Source organism: Convolutriloba macropyga, chromosome 3 (genome assembly GCF_964194025.1).
Source record: "Convolutriloba macropyga chromosome 3, txConMacr16.3, whole genome shotgun sequence".
In the NCBI taxonomy this organism is placed as follows: Eukaryota; Metazoa; Xenacoelomorpha; order Acoela; family Convolutidae; genus Convolutriloba; species Convolutriloba macropyga.
Window position 1 is genome coordinate 44,488,336 of NC_134470.1, and position 18,351 is coordinate 44,506,686.

General features: G+C 33.6%; 1 protein-coding gene across 1 annotated transcript; it reads right to left on the reverse strand.

Annotated features, from left to right (window-relative positions):
- Positions 1-498: 498 nt before the first annotated feature.
- On the reverse strand, positions 499-17,202 carry LOC142337075 (histone-binding protein RBBP7-like). The gene is made up of 4 exons (XM_075386143.1): positions 16,750-17,202; positions 8,423-9,024; positions 1,167-1,395; positions 499-936 (listed from the first exon to the last, which is right to left on the reverse strand). The coding sequence occupies exons 1-4, from the start codon at positions 17,129-17,131 to the stop codon at positions 860-862; spliced, it is 1,290 nt and encodes a 429-aa protein (XP_075242258.1). The 5' UTR covers positions 17,132-17,202; the 3' UTR covers positions 499-859.
- Positions 17,203-18,351: the final 1,149 nt, after the last annotated feature.

Here is an 18,351-nt window from a genome sequence, read left to right on the forward strand (position 1 = left end):
ACCCAAGTAGACATGAAAACGTTTTCTGAAAGGCAGAAAAAACCGAAGAATAATACAAAAATCTCTCAGAAAATCACTCTCTCGGTTCCCGAAATCGTTCAGCTGTTTGACCTAATTACTTAGTTATTACGTTCGGTCTTGGCTTCTACATCCTGCTTTAAATACACTCTATAAAAAATTTTCGATAAAAAAAGCTCCACCACAACTCCTCTTCGAGTTGTAAGAAGACAGCGCCCCAACACAATTCAAATTCTTCGAATTCTAATAAAAAGGAGAGCACCTGAATAATAGCCACTGAGAGGCTGACGACGGCTATTAATAACTGCTTCGACAATGCCACGCATAAACTGAAGTTTGTTTTCCCTCTGCTTCTATAACCACTATTAAAATCAAAACTTCGCCATATGCTATATTGTTATTTTTTACAGCATGTCTCACGACCACTCAACCTATTAACCGAATCGATAACTATAACTCCTACTTGAGTCTTTAAAAAAAGAGTGACGCAATATTTCAAATTCTTGTCCCAATGAAATATCAAGAAATGACAAATGAAAGCTTATCCCAGCTAATAACAAAAAAATTATAAATTTGTGTATAAGAATTTGCCAATCAATTTAGTTTTTAAGCGCATTGCATTGAGATAATTTGAAACCACAACGATATCAACAGTCCAAAATTGACTCAATAAAAAGCCAATCTGACAGACATTTCCTTCTCCGACTTTTGTTAGATCGGTATAAAAAGAAACCTGAGACGAGGTATACATTTTTCCTTCTTCACTGCGTCAACAAAACCCGAAACAAAGTGTTATCAATTCGAGATCAGCAAATCATCAAAATTCAAAAACAAAAGTACATCATTTGCTAGAAACTAAGGACAACACAGAGCTGCAGGGCTTCCAGAATTGACTGATATTATCTTCAGCAACCGATCCTGAAACATACATAAGTGAGGGATATGAAATTGACTTTAAAACAATACTTAACAAAACTTCGTCGAAACATTTTTTTTTAGATACATTAAAAAATGCGAAACCTCTCATCATCAGCGAGATAAATACAGAATATTATTTAGTGAAAACAATATTATTTCGAAGTGCCAACAATTTGATTTTTGCCAGGCTAGAACCAAAAGAAGTCGAATTAACATAAACGAAATCTAACCAATCATAGAAGCCTCATTGGGGCTCCAAGCGAAATCTGTAATTCTACTCGAATGTCCTCTATGGGAAAATAAAAGTTCTGATGGAAAAATCGCTCTTGCCGACTGATCGTGACTATTGACAGCTGAATCCGAGTTAGAGGATCCGATCTTTGACAAATCCCATAAATTAAGTGTACGCTCACTGTCTTTGGATGCAATAAGGTAGCAATTGTCAGGACACCACGATACCTGGGAAAGAGGTTGAACAAATTCATACACGGCAGAGAATGTTTCAAAATAGCTCTCGACAAAATGCATGAAATTAAATCTAACCTTGCGAACTTTGTTACATTTCTTTTATTCTGATCAGATGAAAAAAAAACGAAATACAACGAACAACGTTCTTTTAAGAAAGCGGTTAGAATTCAATAAAAAAGGATGTTTTAATTTTTGCTTTTGCTAGCTTCATTAAAAAATATTGTCCGGAGCATCGCAGCTGAGCCTGAAACTATGAATCTCTGTCTAGTATCGGTGTGAGCGGTATTTAATATTTTGGCGATGGATCCAAATTGCACTGCCTATTTTGTTCCACATGGGCACGCCATACTTTTAAAAAACAGGTCTGATTTCGTATGCGTACAGTGAAGCTACTCTATAGCAACTAAAACCTCCTACATGCAAAATAATCAGTAAAGTAACTAGAACATTGAAATGAACTCTATCAAGCACTTCATGCAATTTTCAATCATGGTCTGAATTTAACGGTTTCCAACACATCGTTTCCACGATTTTTTTCCACGAATAAGAATATAATGATTCTATTCATGAGACAAGTTGATTGCTTGAAATTTGCACTCTGCATGTATATCACAAGTACTTTATTATTACTATAAGTACTAAATGATTATTTCTCTATGCTCAGTTGAAAACAGTTGCCTATTAAAGTTGAATACTAGATCCAAAATAAAGTGCTTTCATAGTACCCACAGCACAATAAATCTTGTTCAAAATAAAGCCTTATAACTCCGACTCTGAGACAGATCTTTTTTAGATACATGAAAATTATCATCATACAATGAAACAGAATCAAGAGTTATCATATGGCGATAGATGTAAGATAAATTTTTCTGCAACGTCTTAACTGGATTACCAGACAACAAAAAAAATGATCCGCTTACTGCAAGGGAAAAAACTTGAAAAGTAACAAACGAAATTAACAAAAACTTAAAAAATTAAACATTCCACTTTTATTAATCTCGAACATAATCTAATAGAGAATTACTCCTGGAGCACAAAATAATCATAAATCAATTGAAATTACAAGAGCAACTAGCGCCGTTCAATCCCAACTACTGAATTAAAAACCAAATTATAATTTTCATGGCAGGACCCGCTTGACTCCATGCTCATCTAAAACCATTCCATGAAGATTAGATAAAAAATTACCAACATTTCGAGGGCTACTAAGAGCAAGGACTGCAGTCTCCCGAAAACCAGAAGACAACCATCAACATGCTAGATATCTCCCTTGACAATTGACAGGCATCTCCCTCAAATTTTATCTACAGCTTGTAGAGAATACACGAAATGACACGTACTTTTCTTTAGAAGGCTACGCTGGTTCCGACCAAAACAAAAACTTTAAGTTGCTCTACAATCTAGTAAATTCCAACCCCAACCCCCCCCCCCCCCTTAAGAACCTCCTGTGGACTTCCGGACAGACTTGTAACTATTTGCAGCTCACATTTATAGACGAAGCCAATGCAGGTATCAGCCGCACTGATGAACGAGAGCGTCGCATAAAACAAGAAACGATTCAAGACAAGCCGCACAAAAAAAAGAAAGTAATGTTGAAACAAAACGACATTGCTAATGAGACCTCGGTGCGATTATAAAAAAACAAAACTCCTCAAAAAAAAGCTGTTTCTCCGACATCATAAAACTTCAGCGCAAATTTACGCAACTCGATATGCGCAGAAAGAACCAATAGTCAGATTTCTCGACATATAGCTCGATTGCAATTTGCAAGACGGGCGTTAGTGTCCATTGTTCACGATACATCATAACAAGGAAGGCGAACCTCACATCAGCAACGAACGACAACCAGAATGCTTTGCTGGTAACTCACCCGAAACTCACCATGAACACCAATAACAGTTTTACCCGCATGTAGCGTTTTGTACGCAAAAAAACTGCAATAAATGTCACAAAAATTTTTTCAGCCACTAGATTGCTTAAAAATCTGCACAAAAATTATTCAGCAAAAAAAATAAAAGACTGAAAAAATTATTTAAAGAATTACAAAGAAGGGATAAATTAATTAAGAATTGGAGCTAAAATGGCTACAAAGCTGAGCTGGAGAAACCAATCTAATCAAACAATGCTCAATACATGAAGACGTACTGCAACCAACAACGCCAGATCAAATACAATTCTCGTGTAGTTAGTAGCAGCAGTTGCTTAAGTTATATTTCAATATAAAAACGAATGAAAAAACATGAAACCAGACTATCAGTAACAAAATAATTCCCGCTACACCACAGCCTGGGGTCAATTGTATTGACGGTAGCCAAAGGAACAAACTTTCCGCAAAAACCCTGCTAGCCAATTAGATTCCTCTGCCTGAGAGGAATAGTGGCTAATTAACAATGGCAAAATAAGCCAAAGCAAAAAATCTGCCTCATTAAGGCAGATAGCCACAAAACGAAAGCTCAACTTGTCTTTCGTGGCTCAAAAATAAAGATAAAGAGCCATTTCAAATGCTCCGCTGTCAACTGTAACCCTAAATTGGCGATGGAGAAGAGCTCACAAGTTGGATTATCGTTCAATGACGGCCTCATATTCATTGAAAAACTAGCGATGTTAGCAGTCAAAAAAATCAAAATTCAGAGTGCAAGGCGCGTATAAGTGCACGCAAATGTATTTAAATATCAGCTTGGAGATCCAAAATAAGCAGTTCTGGGACTTCTTCTGACTTCGCAAAAAATGAAAGCATTTTAAGAACTTAACAAAAAATGCAGACAAAAACAAACTGGCTAAGAACCTTCATAATTCGAACTTTCAAAAAACACTCCAAAAAATTAGCTGGAACTTTTTTATTATCCTTAATGTTTTCTTTCGATTACCAACTAGCACCTTATTGCAACAAAAATTGATTAGCTGCAGGAGAAAAATTTAGTTAATTGACGAAGGAAGGACCCTGAAGCCAAAGAAAGAAAATAATGCAAAAAAAAGAAGAATCTCAAAAAGGTTTCGAGCCGGCTTTGCAAATATTTCACAAGTACTACAACACAAAAATAAAACAAAATTAGAAACGCAGAATCAACAATGTTTCGCACTAACAACAATTTTCGTCGATTTCATTAAAAGAAACAAACATAGCTGGCAGATTGCCAGAAAATAGCCGCAATAGCTTTGTAGATCTGCAGTCTCGAAAAACAGTGAGACAAGCCAAAAAAATCGTCATTTCCTTGAAAGCTGATAAGTTATATTTTGATTAAAAATAAAAAATCTGTATAAGTTTTTGCTGAATCTATTAGCTGCTCTCAAATAACCCTCCTTTACATTGACACACAACCATTTGACCTCATATCTTTGAATTAAAGTAAATAAAAGTCAATTTCAAAGTGAAGAAGTCGTTTTTGAGAGTGAGGTAAGTCAAGTGTGACCAAAAATTTAACCACGCGAATGAACAAAAAAAACTCGCTCCACTAAGAGCGAAAAATGCCGTCACACACGCACTTCAGTTGAAAATGCATGAAAGAATGAGCAAAAAGCAGATTTGAAGTGGTTGTGACGTCATATGGTCGTAACAAAAATCTCGAGGACGAAAGAAAAACATAGCAGGACAAGTCCTGACGAACAATTCAAAGAATTTTCATTGACTAAACAAAAAACTAGACATAAAACGGACTATGAGAGAATCGGGATAACCATTATTTAAAAAAATCAGAAAATAAAATAAAAAACAGAAAAATCAAGGACAAAATGCCGCATGTAGATAAAAAACCACTAGCGAGAAATAGAAATCTTTTGAAACAAAAAACTAGGCCTAGAATGAACTATGAATGGATTGGAAAAACCAATCAGAAAAAAACCCAATCCAAAAAATCGAAAAAACTGTAAAAATCAAAGTGAAATTGCCGCATGTGAACAAAAAAACCACTGGCGAGAAAGCGATTTTTGTTCAAACACCGTTTTCTCAATCTTCTTTAAAATTAGAGCAAAAAAATTCCACGCCGGAAAACCCCTCGCTTTTTTGCTACACTTCCTGTTTCGGGGTGACCAAAATCACTATTCCAATTTGAGTTCAAAAATCGTGAAAATGTGTGAACAGATCTTTAAAAAAAAGGCAGCGCCGCAATACAATTCAAATTTCAAATTCTTTGAATTGTAAAAAAAACCAAGAGAAGGCCATTGATAGCCCCAGCTATCGCTGTGCGGCTATTAAAAATCAATTTTAATGGAAGTTACAAATCGACCCGGAAAAACCTCCATTGCAGAATAATAAACACCTATGCACCTTCAAGATGATATCAAAAAGCGCAGCAACTCAGAACTATAATACAGTTAACTTCGTCCAACGTGAAAAAAAACTACAAAACCTAACTCTCATATTTTAGCTCTTTTTGCTAAAGTTTCTCATTATACGAGCAATTCGCCCTCAAAAACACTTACCTGGGCAATAGATTTGCTTCCTACTTCATTACTCAGGGAGAATTTCTCCAATTCTCTTCCTGACTAAATTCAAATTAAATAACGAATAACTAATTCAACAAGGAACCAATAGATTAATTTCTATTGAGAGGAAGGGCAACAGCATTAACTGAAAAGAAAAATGAAACTTTTAGAGTACAAAAAGTGTGCACCTTAAAATCACTCGATTTTTCGCTCCACTTCCTGTCACGCAAAGTCCTAAAATCAAATCAAGTGAAATTTATCTTAAACCCCAGCCAACCACAAACCGATAAAACTAGTAACTTCATTATACTATTCAATATGAAACAACAAACGGAGTTACCAAACTATATTATCACAGAAAAACTTCGAATAAGTTGCCACATCTTTTGAAACAAAAAACTAGGCCTAGAATGAACTATGAATGGATTGGGAAAACCAATTAGAAAAAAACCCAATCCAAAAAATCGAAAAAACTGTAAAAATCAAAGTGAAATTGCCGCATGTGAACAAAAAAACCACTGGCGAGAAAGCGATTTTTGTTCAAACACCGTTTTCTCAATCTTCTTTAAAATTAGAGCAAAAAAATTCCACGCCGCAAAACCCCTCGCTTTTTTGCTCCACTTCCTGTTTCGGGGTGACCAAAATCACTACTCCAATTTGAGTTCAAAAATCATGAAAATGTGTGAACAGATCTTTTAAAAAAAGGTAGCGCCGCAATACAATTCAAATTTCAAATTCTTTGAATTGTAAAAAAACCAAGAGAAGGCCATTGATAGCCCCAGCTATCGCTGTGCGGCTATTAAAAATCAATTTTAATGGAAGTTACAAATCGACCCGGAAAAACCTCCATTGCAGAATAATAAACACCTATGCACCTTCAAGATGATATCATAAAGCGCAGCAACTAAGAACTATAATACAGTTAACTTCGTCCAACGTGAAAAAAAACTACAAAACCTAACTCTCATATTTTAGCTCTTTTTGCTAAAGTTTCTCATTATACGAGCAATTCGCCCTCAAAAACACTTACCTGGGCAATAGATTTGCTTCCTACTTCATTACTCAGGGAGAATTTCTCCAATTCTCTTCCTGACTAAATTCAAATTAAATAACGAATAACTAATTCAACAAGGAACCAATAGATTAATTTCTATTGAGAGGAAGGGCAACAGCATTAACTGAAAAGAAAAATGAAACTTTTGGAGTACAAAAAGTGTGCACCTTAAAATCACTCGATTTTTCGCTCCACTTCCTGTCACGCAAAGTCCTAAAATCAAATCAAGTGAAATTTATCTTAAACCCCAGCCAACCACAAACCGATAAAACTAGTAACTTCATTATACTATTCAATATGAAACAACAAACGGAGTTACCAAACTATATTATCACAGAAAAACTTCCAATAAGTTGCCACTTCAAAAGCACTGTTTATAATATATTTTCTAGCATAATACAATTATGATCAACAATTGAATATCAATTGATGAAACAATATAACCAACGAGACATCTCGAAAAAAGAAAAAATGAGTAAGAGAATTTTAAAGGACAAAAAAGTAACACCTGTTAATTTCTTTAAATTATTTTCTAAAAAGCAAAGTCTCAAAAACAACTCTCAATGATTTAGGAAACAGTTTCTGCTGATTAATTTAGCTCTCACACGACATTGCACTGAAAAACATAGGGGAAAAGACTTAAAACATAAGCAAGAAGTAAAATCTACAAAAAACTGCAGAATTAATCAACTTATTTTTTTTTAAATATGTGCCATCAACCTACACTTAGAAAACCCTACTAACAACCCTAATTAAACAATCAACATAAAAAAACTCTGGAAAAAATAGGCAAAAAACTTCAAGAGCAGATAAATTAAGCAAAAAGTTGTTCAAATTATTTCTATTTTCTTAAACTGAAACCATTTTTAATCGACATTAACGAAATAAGCTCAAGATTGCATATAAAACTTTAATATATGATTCAGATGGTCATAAATGCCCCCAAAAGTACAGTTACTTATCAATATGGTTTAAAAACACCGTTACCAGAAAAATTAATAAACCAAAAAGTAGTAAAAGCTAAAAAAAAAACTGCTTCGAAAAAGCCGACGGCGATAAAAAATTTCATGCCTAATCTTCTCGCTCTCTCTCAAAAAAGAGCTATCAACCGAAAATCTCTATCTATCTCTCTCTCTCTCTCTCTCTATTCTCTCAATTCTTCAGGTTTTCACGTGCGGCTTTGACTTTTACGTCCTGTTTTAAATACACTCCATAAAAATTATCGATCAAAGAAAAGACGCTCTGCCAATACTCCTCCCAGAGTTGTACAAAAGACAGCGCCCCAAACAATTCAAATTTTTTGAATTATAAAAACCAAGAGAAGGCCGATAATAATACGGCTTTTGACAAGACAATAATTACTTTTTTCTTATAATTAAAAAAAACAGTGCACCTCTACTCTTTTAAAACAAAGTAAAAAAGATGCATAGAATACTAAAGTATTCGAGAGTCATCCAATAGCCATATAACCATTCATGAAGCAATACTGTTGTCAGTTTTTGCATTTTGCTGTTTATTTTACAAATAAGAGTTTTATCTAACCTTTTCCACACAAATCACATGACCAGTTAAGGAGTGAATCTTCAATTTCAGGTTCCTCATATCCCACAGTGCAATAGATCTGTCCTTCGAACCAGTAACTAACAAAGTCTCATCGAATTTCGAGAAGGACACACTAGTAGTGGCTTCAGTATGTGCCCGAACATTGGAACTGGGTTTATCTTTGCCACGGGATCTCATATCCCACAATTGGAAGGATCCATCGGTTGAAGAGGTTCCAAAAAGCGTGTCAACAAACGGGTGCCATTTGACGTCAGTACAAATCTGAGTTTTCTGAGACGAACTTGAACAATTTCCAAATACAGTCTGGGGTTGACTGGGTTTACTTAAATTAAAAATGTTGATTAAATTATTATTGTAGCACGCAACAACTATTCCTGCATTTTTATCGCTGCAATCAAAGCCTGTGACAATATTTTCCGTCTTCGATTTGCAATTTAGGCTCAGAAAGACATCCGGGGAAAATGTTTTGAGACATTGGGTGTTTGTCTCGTGATTGAAGAAAAAGAGAGAATCTGATTTCTGAGTTGAGCATGCAAAAATATTCGAGTTCTGCTTCATGGCGTTCATTCTTGACACAGTATCTAAATCAAAAAGCTGTTCTTCATCTAAGTAAGCTGTGATAACCACAGGTAGAACAATTTCGTACAATTCGAAGGAGACACCAAAACACTATCAGGCAATTTATCAGGTTATCAGGCAAAATTATTTCTTACAAAAATGAAAATATTTTTGTAGAATTTCATTTGAAACTCAATGAAACCAGGAGGCTCGGTAATGTGCGTTCGCACATTAAGTTCCGACCCCGCTCATCTACATTTTTCACTCAATTGTCTACCAAATGATGAAGAGATAAAAAAAAATTAACATATCAGTCAACAAACTACTAAAAGAATAAAACAATCTACTCTAGAGGGCCTATGAGACCTGTGGCTACCATAATATGACTACCAGAAAAGACAGCAATAAAAATCAAATAGTTAAATAATAATTACGACCAAAACTCCATGTCCATTTTTTTGAAAACCACTAATAACCAAATCAAAATGGCATCAGATAAATGTTATACTCAGAAGATTAAACGGCAATTTTTGGAACAAAATATGGGACTTTTCCTCAATGAGACTTGCTAACAAGTCGACTAGAAATGAGCAAAAGGGGCAACGTTTATTAAAACATTCCTTTTTTTTAAAAAAAAATTAAATTCGAACTGATTAGAAACATTACGCATCAAATCAAATCGTTGAGATAGTCTTTTACACCTCAATAGAGAGTCTTTTAAATCTTTGTTTGCATTTTCTGAAGGTAACAAAATTTGTAAATCAAATGACGCCCATTATTGTGATGCTGTGAAAAGAGAACAGAAACCTACAAAAAAGGGGCAAATACGCAATAATCACGAAAATCGGTTTTATGAAAACTGGTTGTTCCAAGAAGAAAAACCATTTGAGGAAAATATAACCGTTATGAAGAGCAAATTGTATTTCAATAGATAAATGATGTAAATTGTATATAGAGATGATTAGCTACAATTTAACAGAAATAAAATAGGCAGATCTCAAAAATCTATCTCTTTTTTATTGAAAACAAATATTTTCAAAAATCATAGCCAACAAAAGCTTTCGACTAAAAGAGCAGACAGTTTTTCGTGCAACTACTCGGAAAACTAATTGCGACTGTTATTAATGAGACTAAATCATAAGACTATAAAATAACATTAAATACAAGCTGAACTGATTAAGCTGAACATTAAATACAAGTTTCACAAACAACTTTACAAAACCACAGTTTTGAAGCTATTAAATTTGTAAGATATTAACCGCGAGAATATAATAACTTAATTGGCGTCTCGTTTGACCATCATAACGTTTTTTTTTAAAACAACTATCACAAAATGACAACAAAAGCCACCACAAAAAATGAAAAGTTTCTAAACTTCACAAAATTTTTCTGAAACAAATTGTCTAAGCCCTGAAGACATCATTTAAAACGTTTAAATAACAGAAAAATTATTGATTGATTCATTAAAACATTAAAAAGAGCTGTAAATAAAGAGGCTTTATTACGAAAATGATACAATATTGTATAATACGAAAAAAACGCAAACCAAAACAAAAATGATAAGTTGAAGAATACTATCTCTTTTTTTAAAAATTTAATTCGAAAGTCAAAACAACCATTAGCTATTTACCGGTATCAGTTATTAAGTTTATTTGGTTATCTATAGTTGACCACTGAGACCCTTACTTACACAATATTTGGCATGTGACAACAAAAAATAACAACAAATAAAGGGCAAAAATAAAAAATTCTACCAATTTCTGCAAGAGAACGGTGTCGCAGCCGTAAAATTTTGTATGAAAACTCGTAGTACCAAAAGCAAGAAAACCTTCTGTTAAAACAATAGAACACAAATTTAGTTTGTATTCTATACGGAGGAAAGATTGACCTGTACTTACTGAGAATAAACACAATGTTGACAAAAATAATAAAAAATTGACAAGTTCAAAAAATCACAGAAATTTCCTTAAAACAAATAGATTCAATAACATAAGAGACTTTAGGTAACAACCGAATGAATAGAAAAGGTTCACTTGCACCCCTTGAGAAAAAAATTTAGATAGTTGAGCGGTTAAACTTAAATATCAGACAGCCAAAAGAATAACAATTGAAGGCAAAATACAAGAATTCAGTTAATATTTACTAAAACTCGTCCTCAAAGCCTTAAAAACCCTTTAGTTCTCTGAAAACAAACTATATCTACATTCGGCCTCAAATTTACGTAAATTGGAGCTTTCATTAACGGAGCCGTGAATAAAAAATATCATCAGTAATTAACGTTAAAATACAAAAGCAAAATATTTTGAAAAAAAGCAGCATCAAAATAAGAACCCAAAAGTCTCTGATTCTATGAATCAATGAAATTGTCGAACCTCTCCCTGATTTTGTCGCGTGCCCAGCAAACTGACCAAGTGTTCCAAATGTTTGCAATTTAGACCAATTGTTGCGTGGAATTCTTCAAATATTAAAAAAAAAAAGAACGATGCATTTTGTATAATTATCGATTTAAATCTGCGAACAACGGTAAAGTTTAATTCCAGAAGACTTTCATACGGCACCAAATTTCAGCTACATCTCTTTTTGAGATTTGTCAGTCTGTTTAAAGGTTTTTAGGTCACTAAGTGTGGCAAACTTTAACAAAGTGGACCAAAAACCTATTTTGTGCAATTTTTGATAAAATAAATTTGATTTTTGAAAATTTTATAAAAAAATTTTAGCCAAAAATACTTCAATCAAATAATTCAGCAACGCTCTTCTATTTCTAACGGTAACAAAAACACTCTGCCGTTAAAATTTTTAACTTATTTTGAACTATATTAGTGAAATTTTGCCAAATTTTAGCAAAAATTACTGAAAATGTGAACAAAAACAGTCGAATGTTCACAAAATTTTAAACCTCGATAACTCCCTGTAAAAAACGAAAATCAAAAAAATCTTTTTAATTCCGTATTCTACGCTGGACGGGCTTTTCAATGATACCACTCACAATTCTCTACGATGAATATATCGATCGGCCAAAATTGACTGAACAAAAAAAACCCAGTTGAGTATATAGTTCCTCCTCCCCACTAAATTGGGGGTCGGAACAATTGCTTCTCTCTTCCTTCATTCTTAATGAAAAGTTCGCTGATGAATATAACCACGCGGTTGTTACCTCACCTCCATCGAAAACTCCGAGGTGAAACAGAGTTGCTTAATCACTTCGAGGGCGCCATAATAACCATGTGGTCATTACGAGTATATTTAAAAACTACTTTTCGCCGCATCCAGTTATTAATGCTTGAAACGGGAACGAAGGCCAGGCAAGCACCTTTAATAACGAGTGTCCAAAGCAGTAGTCTATTTTGTTTAATATAAAAGTACGGGTTGTTTTTGCATGGGTTCATACTGACAATAGGCATGATCGGACAATTGATGTAACAGGCAGCTGTATTATTCCATTGTTCACGTAACATTCAGTGTCAATGAGCAGCTTTGCTCGTAGTACTTCTGTGTTAACGGATACAAAAGTTACGCACATCTGTAAATTTACTGCGATTAGAATACTTTCCCGCCACTTTTTTTCTTGCCACTCTTTCATATAGCAACAGGGGCGAGAAAAGAGTTGTCTATTCCCGAAAATTTCTCCTTTGTTTCACATTTTTGTATACATAGGGCCCATACAATTTTTGTATACAAATTTTTCCGTTTTTGCATCTAAGAAATTTACGAAATCTTAGTTTAGAGGGCATCCAATCACGGTCACTGACCAAATATATTACAAGAAAAAAAAAGAAATCTATTGTCTCAAAATTAAAAGAATATTTTTCATTTGTTTTCTCTATCTCATTCCCTTTTTCGTATTTCAAAATATTTTTCGTTTTTATTTAAAGATCTGATGGTTGAAACTGTCGTTATTGCAACCGTTATTAAGGCAACGAGAGTTGACTAAACGCAAGGAGGCTCGGTAATGTGCGTAAGCACATAATGTTCCGACCCCGCTCATCTTCATTTTTCAATTAATTATCTGCAAAATAAGGAAGAGATGAAAACAATTAACATATCGTTCGGCAATCCAGTAAATTCATAAAACAATATACATTAGAAGGCCAATGAGACCTGTCATTAATGTGACTATCAGAAAAGACGTCAATAAAAATATAAATATTATTTACGACCAAAACTTGTCCATTTTCTTAAAACAATTCATTACCAAAACAAAACGGCTTCAGAAAAAACCTATAGCCGATACCTAAAGAAAAACAAACATGTTCTTCGTTAGAAAGAGATAGGGGACTTTTCCTCAATGCGACTTGATAACAAGTCGACAAGAAAAGAGCAAACGGGCAAAGTTTAAAAAAATGTTGCCTTTATTGACAAAAAACACAGTAAAACATTATAAATCAAAAGAAATCATTAGCAGATTCATTTATACTTCCATAGAAAGTGATTAAGGCCTTTCATTATCCAGGATATGTCATACGACTACAAAAAGAACGACCAAGAGGCCAAAAAATTCAAATATTGCGCAATAACGGTGTCCCCGCCAATCAAACTTAAAACTGTTCACTAAGAATAAAAAAAAAACATTAAGAGCGTTTTTTCAAATGGCAACAGAACCACCAATTATTGTGATACTGTGAAAAGAAAACATCCAAAAAATGGGCAAATATGCAAAAATCGCGAAAACTTTATGAAAACTCGTAGTACCAAGAACAAAGACCATTTGAGGAAAATCAAGCAGTTATGGAGAGCAAAATTTAGTTCAAAAGATAAATGGGAGTGTCTTGTCTATAGAGAAACTAAGCTACAAATTAACAGAAACAAGATTGGCTAAGCTAAAAAGCCAATAACTTTTTTAAAATAAAATATTTTCAAAATTTATAACAAACATAAGCTTTCAACTAACAGAGAAGACAGTCTTACAACGTGCTAGAAAACTAATTGCGCCTGTTTTTGAGACTAAATAATAAGACTAATAACTATAAATATACGCAAAAATTAACAGAAATAAGATTTCGCAAAGCTCAAAAAACCATGGTCGTTTTTTTAAAAACAATTTTCAAAATTCATAAAAATAAGATTTCAACCAAAAAATTGACAACCTTGCAACTTCCTACAAACTGATTGCGCCTGTTGTTATTGAGACTAAGTCATAAGACTAAGAAAAAAAATAAATACATGCATTTCACAAACAACTTTACGAAAACCACAATGTTGAAAACGTGAGAACTTTAAATCTTCGCTTGCGTCTCCATTGAAAATCACAAAGTCTATTTGTAGAAAAGCTATCTCAACATGACAAAAACAGAACCACACACACATTGAAAATTAGCTAAAACTCACAAAATTCTTCTGAAACAAATTAACTAAGCCTTAAAGACATCAGTCAAAACGTTAAAAGAACAGAAATTAATTATTGGTTCAATGAAAATCAACGAGATCTCTTAATAATAAGACTTAGGTACATATATGCAACAAAAATGTAAAATACAAAAGTGAAGAAAACCAGAACAAAAGGTTAAAAATTGGAAACTTTTGAAAAAAATTGATTTGAAAGTCAATAAATTCATTATCTATATACCGCAATCAGTTATTGAGTTCATTTAGATGATGTCTACAGTTGGCTTTTGAGACCTTTTAGTACCCAATTTGTGGCATACGACAAAAAAAAGTAATAACAAATACAGGGCAAAAAGAAAAAACTACCAAATTCTGCAAGAGAATGAGGCCGCAGCCCTTAAAACCATAAGTTACAAATACAATGTAACTTATATTTAGCCATTATATTTAGAGAATAAGGTCGCAGCCCTTAAAACCATAAGTTACAAATACAATGTAACTTATATATAGCCATTATTTTTAGAAAATGAGGTCGCAGCCCTTAAAGCCATAAGTGAAAAATACAAATAATGTGTTCAAATTCAATTGCGTATTTCAATAGCTTTTTCCGATTGGATTTCAGTAGTGAGATAAAAAAAACCACAGATACAAAAGAAGTACAGCAAAAATGGGCAATTAAGCACAAAAAATCACAAAATTTGTTGAGAACTGGCTGTACCAAAGTCAGGAAGCCGTTATTTAGGAAAAAACGCAAGAAACAGAGATTTGTTTTTCAAAAGAAAAAAATTTGACCTGTAATTACTGAGAAAACGCTAGTTGACAGAAATGAGATTTAAAAAATTGACAAGATCAAAAAATCACCGAAGTTTTCTTAAACTAATTATTTCCAATGCCATAAGAGGCATTAGATAACAACCGAATTCATTGTATAGCTTCACTTACACCTCTTACAGACATCTGGATCTTTAATCAGTTAGACTGCGCAACCAGAATGCAAAAAAATGACATGAAGGCAAAACGAATTCAGTTAAATTTTACAAAATTTGTACATCAGATAAAGTTTACAAAAAAACAACAAAGGCAAAATATTTTGAAAAAGGCAGCGCCCAAATAAAAATTAAAAAACTTCGGGATGTAAGAGTCAAGAGCTCAAACCTATTTCTGATTCAAAGCAATAAAACCATCAAAGCCATAAAAATCATTAGTTTCGTCGCAGCCAAAAAAACCATTAGATTTTCTCAGAAAACAAATTATATCTACATCGGGCCTCATTTTCACGTACATTGGAGCTCTCATTTATTTAGCCGTAAAATTAAAACTTTGTCAGTAATTAAAATTCAAAAAACAACAGGCAAAATGTTTTTAAAAAGGCGGCGCCCAAAAAAAATTACAAAATTTCGGAGTGTAAGAATCCATGAGGAGCTCAAACCTATTTCTGATTTTGCAGCGCGCTCAAAAAAACCAACCAGTTGTTCCAAATAATTATAAATAAGATTACTTGTTAAGTTAAATATTTCAAAAAAAATTATGCATTTTTTATAATTATTGTGTTAAATTTGCAAAACGGATAAATTTTCAATTCTAGAAGACTTTTATAGGGCGCCGAATTTCAACTAGCTCTCTTTTGGAGTTTACGAAGATTGTGTCAGAGGTTTCTCGGTCTGCACTTCTGGCAACCTTAAACAAAATGGACCAACTACTTTGTGACATTTTTGATGAAAAAAGTTCGAATTTTGGAAACTTTATTAAAAATTTTTTGCCAAAAAAACTTCGATCAAACAATTCAGCAAATCTCCTCTATCATTAAAGAAAACAATAAGACTCTATTATTAAAAATTCTAACATTTTAAAAATCATATTAGCAAAATTGAGCAAAATTTTAGCGAAAATTACGGAAAATGTGAATAAAAACTGTTGAATATGCACTTAAGGGCTGCGCTAGTGTGATCCTGCTGGATCCGTTCGCGGTCCTCTCTGGGTACTAACAAAATTACTCACTCCAAGATACTTTAAAAAAAATTCGATTTATCGAATTTTGTTGATCTATTTTGATATAAAATTTTATTGTTTATTTTGTTATCCAGAGGAATTTACTCTCTCTCTCTCTCAAAACTTTAAATCTCGATAACTCACTGTAAAAAAATTTGCAATCTTTTCAATTCCATATTCTAGGATGTACGTGCTTTCTAATGATACAACTCACAACTCTGTACGATGAATATATCGATCGGCCAAAATTGACCGAACAAAAAATCCCCATTTGAGTATATAGTTCCTCCCTCCCCACTAAAGTGGGGGACGAAACAATAATTCACCTGATGAGCAATTCACTAATTCAAATAAATCATAAACTGATTGAATCATCGTTATCAACTTATTTAACAAAAAACCACACAATACAAACATAGAACTGATGTTACTCTTACCGTGCATTATTATTTTCTTCTTCACCACTACCTTATCACTGACAGGATGAAATATTCCGAACTTCTTCTGAACAACACTTTTCCTGTTGTTTGCCCGGACAACTGGACCCTCTTCTTTACCCCAGAAATCATAAGAATCATCGCTATTCGGAACGTCAACATTTGCAACGTTAACTGTCGTGTCCTTCGGATTCAAACAACGTGAAGAAAAAAGGACTTCGTGTTTGTTCACATCTCGCTTCGAAGTCGAGTCACACTTTCCCGTCCATTGAATGCATGTGCTAGGCCACTCTAGAACATGTGCCAGCACTAAGTCGTAGAGAAAAGTCACGTTTCGCTTCCATTTCTTGTACTGGTCATTTATCTGCTTGTCGTAGCTCATCAAAACTTAAAAACGCATCAGGTATACCAAGATCTATTCCATTTGTTAATGGCTGACATCATTAACTACTTGAAGAACATAAACAGCACCCCGAAAAATCTTGTCCAGCACCGCATATAACACATTGACCAGCACCTGGCAACGACCAATAACAAAAAAACGAGGTTCAAAATGCGATCAACAGATCACTGTGATTTCAATTTTAGAGCTTATATTAGCCTGATGACAACTGACGAAACTGCTGTGATTGCAATTTAATCACATGAACATTAGTAACTAATATCGGACGACTTGCTCTCCAACGACTGGAGAGAGGAAAAAGTTGGCTTTGTTGGTAGCTCTTTTATTACTAAAAAGGAGAATAACCTTACTGGGTTGAAGGAGTGCGGCGGAAGGAAACCGGGAAAACCCGAAAATTGAAAAGGCGCTTAATGCCTCCGTGCTTTACCAGTTAGTCACATTTTATTACGAAAAATCAATCCGACGAAAAATTGCATAAAAAGACCAACAGAGTCCAAATAAATGCTACAAACATTGTTTGAGAGCAACTAACAATCAATTGTCAACCCTTGATAGTAAAGATACACAAATGCAGTAAAACAACTAAAAAACGAGTCCATTTATTGACAGCGATCTACTTAACAATGATTGAAAGCTGTGTAAAACGTTATTTCTCCTAGTTTGCAATTGAATTAAAATAGTTGGCTTCAAAAATGAACATAAGAACCTTGCTATCACTTTCACTACGCAACACATATTTATCCAGAATATTGAAAAAATGTAGTAGCATGTCGCTTGAAATTTTCACATACTAAAGTTAGGCACGTTAATTGATATTGAGCTAATTTACCACTACTACAAAATAACAAAGTTTCAATACTGACAAAGTGTTCGCATTCTGCGGTTCTAGTTTGAGGGTGATAGTGCGTCTCTCTTCTGTAAAAAAAATTATGAAAAAATACTATTTAGAGAGAAGATGTTACAGACGTTCAAATAACGTTTTGCAGATATTGCAGAGGTCAGGTCAAATCGTTCTCGTTGCCCAAGTTTCTAGGTAATATTATTGGTAGGGAAAGATAAAATATGTATTTGGAGAGGCAATATCTTTGTTAGAACTTTTCTTTTTTTTGCTTTGAAACTGCCAGAAATCTGAGCAATAACAATGATTTGAGCTTTCTCACGGTCTGCAATATCTTCCCTTTAAACATTTTTTGCAAAAA

Bases quoted from the DNA above. Each gene is read 5' to 3' on its own strand.
- LOC142337075 (XM_075386143.1), bottom strand. From the start codon at position 17,131: ATGAGCTACGACAAGCAGATAAATGACCAGTACAAGAAATGGAAGCGA. The intron at 9,025-16,749 runs GTAAGAGTAACA...TTTTTGATTTAG, and splicing joins GAAGAAAATAATAATGCACG to ATACTGTGTCAAGAATGAAC. The intron at 937-1,166 runs GTTAGATTTCGT...TGTATGTTTCAG, and splicing joins CAATGAGGCTTCTATGATTG to GATCGGTTGCTGAAGATAAT.